Source organism: Haemorhous mexicanus, chromosome 19, assembly GCF_027477595.1.
Source record: "Haemorhous mexicanus isolate bHaeMex1 chromosome 19, bHaeMex1.pri, whole genome shotgun sequence".
Taxonomy (NCBI): Eukaryota; Metazoa; Chordata; class Aves; order Passeriformes; family Fringillidae; genus Haemorhous; species Haemorhous mexicanus.
Window position 1 is genome coordinate 1,653,525 of NC_082359.1, and position 10,557 is coordinate 1,664,081.

At 60.0% G+C, this 10,557-nt stretch overlaps 1 protein-coding gene across 1 annotated transcript; it reads right to left on the bottom strand.

Annotated features, from left to right (window-relative positions):
• Positions 1–1,962: 1,962 nt before the first annotated feature.
• Positions 1,963–10,095, bottom strand: CABP7 (calcium binding protein 7). Its single transcript, XM_059863337.1, has 5 exons — positions 9,837–10,095; positions 5,419–5,562; positions 3,998–4,110; positions 2,979–3,132; positions 1,963–2,864 (listed from the first exon to the last, which is right to left on the bottom strand). The coding sequence occupies exons 1-5, from the start codon at positions 9,943–9,945 to the stop codon at positions 2,737–2,739; spliced, it is 648 nt and encodes a 215-aa protein (XP_059719320.1). The 5' UTR covers positions 9,946–10,095; the 3' UTR covers positions 1,963–2,736.
• Positions 10,096–10,557: the final 462 nt, after the last annotated feature.

Here is a 10,557-nt window from a genome sequence, read left to right on the forward strand (position 1 = left end):
CACACTTGCAGCACAAGAGAGAGAAACAACCATTACCAACTTCTTCTCTTCCTATCCCAAACCCTTCCCACAGCTATGGAATCTCTGCCCTGCAACCCCTGCTGGGGTTGCTGCCACTTTTGCTCCGTTGTCCCCATGTCCACAGAACCCATGCAGAGTTCTGCTCCCTCCCATCTCCCCTCGCCCGCGGCAGCCCCCACCTCCCGGCACATTCCCTTTGTTTTTGCCTTTCCTGGCGGTCCCTTAATTGAATTATCCCGGAGCATCTCTGTTGCAGCAGCCGCAGTGATCCATCGCCTCTGCGGCAGAGCAGGGACGCGGCTGGGACCCCGCTCCGGCATCCCGCCTGCTCGGGGATCCCGCCTGCTCCGGCATCCCGCCTGCTCCGGCATCCCGCCTGCTCGGGGATCCCGCCTGCTCCGGCATCCCGCCTGCTCCGGGATCGGGAGCTGCCATTCTAAGCCTGCCCCAAGAAATCCGTTCTGCTGATTCCCATTAAAATTAGTTGAGCAGCTTTGAAACGCTGAGTTTGGGGGATGGTGTTATTCCTTTTATCTAATTTTTTCTTTTACATTATTGTATTTTCTGGCAAATTAAATTGTCCTTCTTCTTCTTCTTCTCTTATGTTTATTCACAGTGTCTATAATAGACCTGGTTAAAAAAAATATGTGTGTGTGTGTGTGTATATATATATATATATATATATACACACACACACACACACACGTCTCTGAGGCCACGTGGTTCATTTGGAAATGCCAGTCCATAAAAAATCCAAACTTTCTGTGGGAGATGGATGAAATTTCATTAGGGATGCAGAGCCTCCCGCACTTTGCGAGGCAGCCGGAGTGATTTCATTGCCGTGGAGCACTTCCCATTTCCATTTCTCATTTGGACGTTCGCTTCAATTTGTTTGATAAATTAGAGAAGATCAAAAAAAGGCCCCCACCCAAACCCCAAATCAATAAAACACCACCAGTTCCTCCTGGCATCCCAAAAATGGGGTGTCCCCCCTGTGGTGCTGCAGGGTGGGAATTGCCATGCTGGTGCAGGGAAATGTCTTCCCCATGGGAGCACCAGGGAGGTGAAGGTGGGGATGTCCCAGCCCCAGTGTCCTGGAATGGGCTTTTCCAGCCCCGCTCCCCGTGGGAAGTGCCCCATAATAGGGGAGCAGCAGCTTTGCCTGATTCGCCCCAGCCCCAAGCACTTCCCCTGTTTTTATTTATCCCTTTAATCTCTTTGCCATTAAAAATGCATCGCTGGGGGCTCGGGGAGGGTGATCCATTAGGTGGGATTGGGCTCCCACAGTGCACACAGACGTGAGGCAGTGAGATTCCCCATGTCCCTCAGCCTGGGGGCCCACACTGGGGCCAGGCCCCAGCCGTGTAAATCAGGAGTAACAGGGTGCTCCCCGCCACCAGCCTTGGGGCAGGGCTTGGCCCAGGAATTGTGACCCTGTGGAGCCTCTCTGAGTGCCCCAGACAGATCCTGGTTCCTGCTGGAATTACTGTTAATCCAGGTGAAAGCGCTTCTGGGAAGGGGCTTGGCTGAGCATCCTCCCCATTGAGGCAAAGGGGAGTGAAACATTCATCAAACCAAACATAAAATATCAGGGCATGAGACGTGGAGGGGGGGATAAAACCACTGGGATCCATGGGAAGAGGCAGGACCTGTAGCAGGATCCACAGCTGGAGTGGGGTGGGGGACGTGGGAGCTGCTGGGAAGGAGCCAGGTCCCACTGCCCCAAAGTTTAGGGATGCTCCAGCCCCCAGAGTCTGGGGGTCACAGCCCCCCAAACCAGTGCCCACCTCCCCTGCCAGGAGGACTCAGCAGCACCCACAGGTGCTCCCAGGGCCCCACCCCATCGCCCTCCACCCCAGCATCTCCAGGAGCCCCCACAGCCCAGAGCGCTTCAGAAATCCCAGTTTTATTTCAGATCGGAAACAATCAACCAGGAAGAACAAAAAAAAAAACCAAAAACAAAAACAGAAAAAAAAAAAACCACAAAACCAAAAACACCACCCCAAAAACCCCAAAAACTCCAAAGAATGAGAAACGGCCCCAAACCCAAACCAGTCCGTGCCCAGGTGGGTGCTACATACAGGCTGGGGGTTCCGGGGCGTGCGGGGCTCCCCGGCCTCGGGGTCGCTCCGGCTCTTCCCAGGGGGGATCGGCTCAAAGTGCATCAAGCAGGAGGTCAGGAATGTCCCCGCACCGGGCAGGTGGGGAAACCGAGGCACGGCACGGGGACGGGGAGGGGCTCTGGGGGGGGTGGAATCCAGCCCTTGGCAGCCAAGTCCATGCAAACGCTCCCAGCTCTAGGAACCATCTCAGGCGCGTGTATTGCTTAGGGGATGATTTGGTTTATCCTAAATATGAGCTCTAACGCTAGATCGGAGAATCCGACGGGATCCGCCGCGGGAGGGGCCGCCCCGGCGCGGGGAGGGGGCTCACGGGGCTCCATGCACATCACATGCACTCACGGGTCGGATTTTGTCTGGCGAGGGGGGGTCGGTGTGTCGGTGTCGGTACCAAAGTCTCCGTGCTCTGCCAACGGCAGCGACGGCAGCGCCCGGCACGGCGGGGCCCCGGCGCGGCTCTGTCCCCTCGGCTGCCCCCCGCCCGAGGGGGTCACGTCTCTGGGCCACAGATGGATGTACATAGAGATATTTATAGATATTTATAGGTGTCTCCTCCTCGCTGTCGCGGCGGGTCCCCGGCGGCGGGGGCGCCCCGTTACTTCATCCCGCTGCGCAGCACCTGGTTGGCGGCGATGAGCATCACGCTGATGATGAAGGCGATGGCGAAGGCGCAGATGAGGCTCTTCCGCACGCAGGTCTGGCGGATCTGCTGGCTGGAGCAGGCTGGGGGTGGGACAAACAGCACGTTACCCCAATCCCAAATACACTCTCCTGGTCCTAAGGGTAACCAGTGCTATCCCCGTGCGGGGTTTGGCATTCCCGGTGCCCAACACTCACTCTCCACGTCGACGGGGCACTCCTCGGCCGTGCCCATGTGGCTCTCCTCCTCCGTCATGATGATGTTCTCGATGTCCTTCATGGACAGATGCTCGCAGAAGGTGTCGTACAGCAGCCGCTTCAGCTCGTCCACCGTCAGCTTCTGCATGTCACACTGAGGGGACCGGGGGGCTCGGGGTGACCCCATGGCCGGCAGCACAGGGGGCTCCGGGGTCCCCCAGAACCTTTGGCTGTGGCGATTTGGGTGGATCACCCTGGAATTGTCTGGGAAAGGCCTGGTGTCCTGGTGAACCCCCACAGAGCGAGGAGCACACAGAGGGTCCTGGCACCAAATGTGGCCTGTTTGTGACAGGGGCACAGGAGCTCAGGGGGTGCACCCTGACACTGATCCTGAATCTCATCCTGATCCTGACCCTGACCCCTGTCCTGACCTTGATATCAATCCTGACCCTGAACCTGTTCCTGACCCCAGTCCTGACCCTGGCCCCACCATTAAACCTGATCCCAGCCCTCATCCTAACCCTGACTCCATCCTGAACCCTGATCCTAAACCTAGCCCTACCCCCAACCCTTAAACCAGTGCTGACCCTGACCCCAAAGTTTATACTAACCCTAAATTGGAGCCTGAGCCTGAGCTTGATCCTAATCCTAATCTTAAACCTAATCCTGACTGTTAAACCAACCCTAATGTCATTTTTGACCCAGAGCCTGACTCACCTTCAGCCCAAGCCCAATTCCAGCCTTGACCCTCATCCTATCCCTGATCCCAACCCCAACCTTGGCCCTGACCCTGAGCCCTCCCTGGTGCAGGTTCTGGGGTGATGCTCCAGGAGGGGATGGGGCTGTCCCCGCCTTGCCGTGGGGGACAGGGGTGTCCCTGCTTTCCCATGGGGGACAGCGGTGTCCCTGCCTTCCCGTGGGGGACAGCGGTGTCCCTGCCTTCCCGTGGGGGACAGGGGTTTTCCTGCCTTCTCATGGGGGACAGGGGTGTCCCTACCATCCCGTGGGGGTGTCCCTACCTTCCAGAAGACGGTGTCGAAGTCAGTGCCGTGGAATTTCTCTGGGATGCCTGAGGTGGAGAGCTTGGGCCCCAGCAATGTCACAAACTCCTCAAAGTCCACCTGCCCATCACCTGTGGGACACAGGGCTAGCTGTCACCCCCTGCAGGGCCATGGGGCACATGGGACGCTCATCCTCCCAGAAGGGGCCCCATGGGTGGTCACAGATCCCCAAAACCAGATGGGGACCTCACGATCAGCTGGAGCCTCCAGCAAATTTAGGGAACTTCCAACTTTGGCCAGGATGTCCAGCATTGGATGGGGTCCCCAGTGCCAGCCAGGACCCCTGGACCAACTGAGGACACCCTAACACCACCTAGTCCCCCCAAAATGTGATCTGGGACCCCAGTGCTGGCTGGGGAAACCAATCATCATCCAGGACATGAACATGAGCTGGACTCCAGTGCTGGCTGGGACCTCAATGCCATCTGGAGGCCTCCCAGGGCTAACTGGGGACCACAAATGTTGGCTGAGGACCCCCAAAACCAAGCAGGGACTCCAGTACTGGGTGGGGACCTCCAACCAAGTTTGGTGTCTCCAACACCAGCTGGGATGTCAACACTGGCTGGGGTCCCCAGTGCTGGCTGGGACTCTCACTGCCAAGTAGGGATCCCCAGTGTTTGCTGGGGACCCCAAGCAACATCTGGGGACCTCCAATGCCATTTGGGCCCCCTTCCACTGGGATCTGGGGACACCCAGTGTCACCTGGAGCCCCCAGTACTGGTCAGGGAAGCCAAACACCGTCCAGGACTCTGAACAACAGTTGGACCCTGAATTCCAGCTGGGACCCCAATTCCAGCAGGGACCCCAGTGGTGGCTGTGACCCTGCTGGTGCCTGGTGGCCATTCTGGCCATGTCCCCTGGCAGTGGGGGACGCTGGCCTGGGGCTGTCAGGGCAGCACTAACGATGAGTAATGAGGGGAGCGGCGCCTTGGCAGCGCTGCCGGAAAGGCTTTTAAATGGGGGAAAAAAGGAAAAGCAATAAAATAATGAGCTCCTTCAGGTCCCTGTGGGTGAGGGAGGGGTGGGGACAGGGTCACAGTGGCAGCGAGTGCTGGAGGGTGATGGGTGCTGAGGACACAGGGTGCAGGATCCAGCCTCGGCAGCGTGGTCCCAGCAGGTTTAGTGATCCCACAAACATCCAGGATCCTTAAATCATCCCAAACAAAGCTGCAGTGGCAATGATGATGATGATGATGATGATGATGATGATGATGATGATGATGATGATGGATGAGGGGGAGGCTCCAGCGGGAGGCAGAGCCTGGGTCAGGCTCATCCCATGTCGTGTCCAGCATGTGGGGTGGAAATAGGGGAGAATTTTGTGTTTCACCCTGCTGGGGTCCCGTCCCCATCCCCATCCTGGGTTGTGGGGGTCCTACCATCCATGTCGAGGCGCTGGATGATGACCTCCAGCTCCACCTCGTTGGGCATGTACCCCAGGGAGCGCATGGCCGTGCCCAGCTCCTGCTTGGAGATGAACCCGTTGCCATCGCGGTCAAACACCTTGAAGGCTTCCCGGATCTCTGGGGGAAGAGCAGGAATGAGTCCGGCTGAGCTTCCTGCTCCAGCACCCACAGAACCCCTGTGCAGGTCCCACCTGCCCCCCAGCCAGCATGAAGCCCCCAGCCTCCCCAGCAGGGTCCCACCTGCCCAACAGACCCCAAATATTTGCCCCAATTCCAGTCACCCGCTCGCCGCACCCACCCTGCCCTTGCTGCTGCTGCGTTCTGCCCTGAAACTGCATCCCTGGGTGTGCCTGAGCCTGCGGTGCCACCAGGTGGGCACTGCCGCGGGGTGCCACCAGGTGGGCACTGCCGCGGGGTGCCACCAGGTGGGCACTGCCGCGGGGGCATCCCTGGGGCTGCATATCCAGCCGGTAGCGTTCCTGAGGATCCTTGGGGGCTGGGGATTGGCCCCATCCCGGGGTCTCGGGGTGGGATTGTGCCCCATCCCGTGGAGTTAGTGTGGGTCTGTGCCCCCATCCTGGGGTCCAGGGGAGGGTGCTGGAGCTGTGCCACACTTCACCCAAAAAGTATCCTAAATCTTGACAAAATTGCTGCAGTGTTCGGCCCTGTCTGGTGCAGAGGAGGATGGAAGAAGTGGGAGCTTTGGGGGGTTTTGGCTCAAAAGGAACCCCTGGGATGTGGGGGAAGATCCCTGCAGGGTGGCAGGGAGAGGCTGCGGGGAAACTGAGGCACGGCCTGAGTCCCTTGACTCCACCCCACCTCCTGCTGCACTCAGGACTCTGCTCCTTTTTGGGGCAGTTTCTGGCTTTTTGATGCCATCTTATGTGCGAGGCTGGAACCAGGCTGATGGAAAAGGACCAGGGAATTTGTGCTGGGGGACAGTGGGAAGCCAGGCCAGGACATTGGTGCCTCTTCCTTCTCCATGTGGCTGCCAGGGGGATTTGTGCTGGAGGATCCAAGCAGGAGAAATGGGCTGTGAACTTTGGGTTTGGGGAAAGAAACCCATATTGGGTGACAGTTCTGATCCCAAGTGCTTGGGAACATCCCTGCCTGGATGGTGTCACATCAGTGATGTCTTCAAGGTGTTTTGGGGGAGTTTTGTGGGATTTTGGCCTGTCATTGTGAGCTTCTCCATGGCCAGTGTCCCTGCCTGAGCAGGAGATCCTCCAGCTTCTCCCTGTGCTCCTAGGGGGCCTCACTACACTCCAGGCACCCCCAAAATTCGTCCTTCAAGGATGCTCATCCCAAAGAGCTCCAAGGTCGCTCCTCATCAGATGGCTCAGGGTGTTGGGGGACAAGCAAGGATATGTCCTGACAGTGGCCACAGTGGGGTCCTGGCTCCCCACGGAGCACCCCCTGCCCTGAGTCTGCTCAGCTCAGTGGGAAGCCGTGTCAGGATGTCACCGGTGTCCCCAAGCCAGGGGACAGGAGGAGGTGGCAGCCCGTGGGTGTCTGGCACCTTGTGGGGTCCCCCTGGGGCTCCCTGCAGTGCCATCGGTCCCTGCTGCCATAGGTGGGTGCTGAGGGAGGGGGGGACACCGCACTGGGACCCCGGGGACTGGGTGAACTGGGACAAGAGCCCAGGGACACGGGGAGTGGGCACATGGACACCATGGAGGGGTGTGAGCACACACAGGCACGGACAGACCCACGGACAGACACAGACAGACACACGGACACACACACGGACACAGACATGGACAGACACACAGACAGACCCACGGACAGACACAGACACACAGACAGACACACATGGACAGACACATACAGACACACACAGACAGACACAGCTGCAGGACTTGCACATACCCCAGTGCAGCGAGGCTGGGACACCCCTGGCAGTGACACCAGACCTGTGCACACACACACACACACACAAACACACACACACACACATAAACACACCCACACCCACACACACACAAACATACACACATAAACACACACAAACACACATAAACACACACACAAACACACATAAACACACACACGTGCACACACACACACACACACAACATACAAAACACACACACATAAACACACACACATTCCTTATGGTGATGCTGTACTGGTGTCACACACCAATACCTTGCAGGGATGTGCCCAGGTGTGCAAACACGCACACACACACACACACACACACACACACACAAAAACACACAGAGACACACACACAAACACACACAGACACGCACACACACACCCCTTGCACTGACACGTGTGCACACACAGGGACACAGCCAGAACCACATCACAGTGATGCTGTACCTGTGTGCACACACACATTGCAATGACGTGTGTGAGTGTGCAAACACACCCCAGCACCTTGGGGCCATGTGCTTGTGCGCACACACACACACACACACTTGTGCACTCACAGTCCCTGTGCAGGGACATGCATGTGCATGGATGCAGCATACTCCAACACCTGGCAGTGATGCACCTCACAGTGGTTCTGTACCTGTGCATGCACACCCCAGCACCTTGCACAGATGCTCCTGTGCATGTGCACAAACACACAAACACCTTGCACTGAGGTACTGGTGCATGTACACACACACTTCCCTTGCAGTGGTGCTGCACTTGTGCACACACAGACGTGCACAACCACAATGCAGTGGTGCTGCACCTGTATGTGCACACACCAACACCCAGCACAGCTGCATCTGTGCATGTATACACACCCAGACACACACAGCCCCCCTGCAGTAACATCCCTGTGCCTGCACATCCACACCCCCTTGCAGTGGTGCTGCACTTGTGTGGGCACACACGCATGGACCGGCACAACCACATCACAGCGATGCTGCACTTGTGCACACAGACACACCAACACCGCGCACAGCTGCACTTGTGCATGCACACAGACACAGCCCCATTGCAGCAGAGCTGTGCTGGTGTTTGCACACACACACACACACACACACACACACACACCCCAGCACGTTGCAGCCATGCTGTGCCCGTGCACAGGCACACAAACACCCTCTGCAGCAGGGCTGTGCGTGCGAGCCCGTCCTGCTGTGCCACTGTGTGTGCACACTCACACAAACACCTCCTGCAGCCAGGCTGTGCATGGGCACACACACGTGCTGCAGTGACACAAACACGGGCCCAGCCACCGAGACTGCCACAGCCACACAGCAGTGACGCTGCCACAGCCACACACACAGTGACACTGGCACTGGCACAGCCACACACGCGGAGCCACCCTGCAGCGAGGCCGTGCATGTGCATACAGATGTGTGGCCATCCAGATGTGTGACCGTACAGATGTGTGAGCACACAGAGGTGTGAGCACACGCACAGCACGGTGTGCAGGGGGTGTGCCATGCCTGCGCACACACACACAGCCCCTGCAGTGAGGCTGTGACAGGCACGTCAGCACACATGCACACCCTGCAGAGCTGCACACACTCACACACACTCACACACACTCACACTCACACACAGCCCTTGCACGCTGGTGTAAATGCCTGCTCAGGGCTCCCAAATGGATTTTGGGGTTCTCCGCACCCCTAGCCCTGTAGCTCCCTGCCTCAGTTTCCCCACGGGGATGCCGAGGACTCCAGGGTTGGTGCTGGGCCAAGGCTCCTCTCCCCAGGCAGTGGGGACATGGTATGGTCACCCCCCGTGCCTCAGCTTCCCCCCTGGAGCCGGGTCTGGAGCCGGGGATGCTGTGCCCCTTTACCCCGGGTTCCCCAGGGACACCCCAAAGCCGGGCACCGCCAGTGCCCGTCCCGCCGCCCCGGCAAACTTTTGGGGCGGAAAAAGCCATTCTGGTGGCAGCGAGCTGAGCTCGGCCCCTCTCATCGCACGGGTGGGCAGAGCCCCGCCGGCCGCTCCTCCCGGCCGGAGTCCGGTGTCACCGGGACTGCGTGGAGCTGCCGTGACCCGGGGGGTGGCACGGGTGACAGCCACCCCTCGGGTTCCCCGCGCCACCAGCTACTGTCATATTATGACAGCGGGGAGGGGGTGACCCCGCCGCGCCGCGAAGGGGAAACCGGTCCCCCGCCACTATCGCCGGTCCCTGCTGTGTCATATTGCCACAACCGGGGGCCCGGGACCCCCGCACGCCTCCTCCCCGCTTCAGCTTTCCTCCTTCCCCTCCTCCTTCTCCTCCTCCTCCTCCTTCTCCATCCATCCGCATCCCGCTCGCCCTCAGCCTCCCCACGGCGCCGGGGGAACGCGCACCCCGACTCCCGCACAGCCGCATCCCACGGGATGGACTTCCCGGTCCCCCAAACCTCCTCACCCCGCAATCCCATGGGATGTCCCCCTCATCCCCCCTGATCCCCAGGTAGCCCCCGCAGCCTCCCGAGCCCGCTCACCCTCCAGCTCATCCTCGGGGATCTCCACGGGGCGCTGCTCGGCGAGGATGTTGGGGACGGTGTAGATCCCCCGGTACATCAACGCCGCCGTCACCGGGTGGAAAGGCATCTTCGGGTCTCCCCAAAACCCAAAGTTTAAACCCAAATCTCTTCGGGTAGAAGGGGGGCTCGCCCCAGTCGGTAGCGCCGGACGCTAAACACAAGTTGCCGGTACCCGCCGCCCCCCGCCCGGTACCCACCGGCCAGGGGGGGCCGGGGCGGGCGGGCGCTCCCCGTCCTCCGGGGCCGGCGGCGGGACGGGGCTGGCGGCCGAGCCCCTCACCGTGGAGTCAGGGCGCGGGGGGGCTCCGCTGGGGGCGGCCCGCTTCCCCCGCGCACATGCCCTCCCGAAGTGGAAACGGGAGGTGAAAGCATCCAAGCGCCGGTTAAATCCCGGTGCAAGCGGTGGCGGCGGGGGGGACGGGGCTGGCCATGCCGCTCGGGGTCCCCCCTCCGCCCGGAGCCCCCCCACCTCCTCCCGGGGCCCCCCTTCCGCCGGCCCCGGGCCGCTCACAGACCCCGGGGAGCCGCTGCCACCGGGCCACGCTCCCCGCTGGGGCCCGGCATGGCGGGGCCGAGGCTGAAGGCGGCCTCTTCGTCTTCCTCCTCCCTCCTCCTCCTCTTCTTCTTCCTCCCCGCCAAGTGTCCCGGGCAGGCCGGGGCTCGCTGCCGCCGCGGTTCA

Excerpts from the sequence above, each read along its gene's own strand:
- CABP7 (XM_059863337.1), bottom strand. The coding sequence starts at position 9,945 with ATGCCTTTCCACCCGGTGACGGCGGCGTTGATGTACCGGGGGATCTAC. Across the intron at positions 3,133-3,997 it reads TCGACACCGTCTTCTGGAAG|TGTGACATGCAGAAGCTGAC; the intron begins GTAGGGACACCC and ends CGGTCCCCTCAG. Across the intron at positions 2,865-2,978 it reads GTGCCCCGTCGACGTGGAGA|CCTGCTCCAGCCAGCAGATC; the intron begins GTGAGTGTTGGG and ends TCCCACCCCCAG.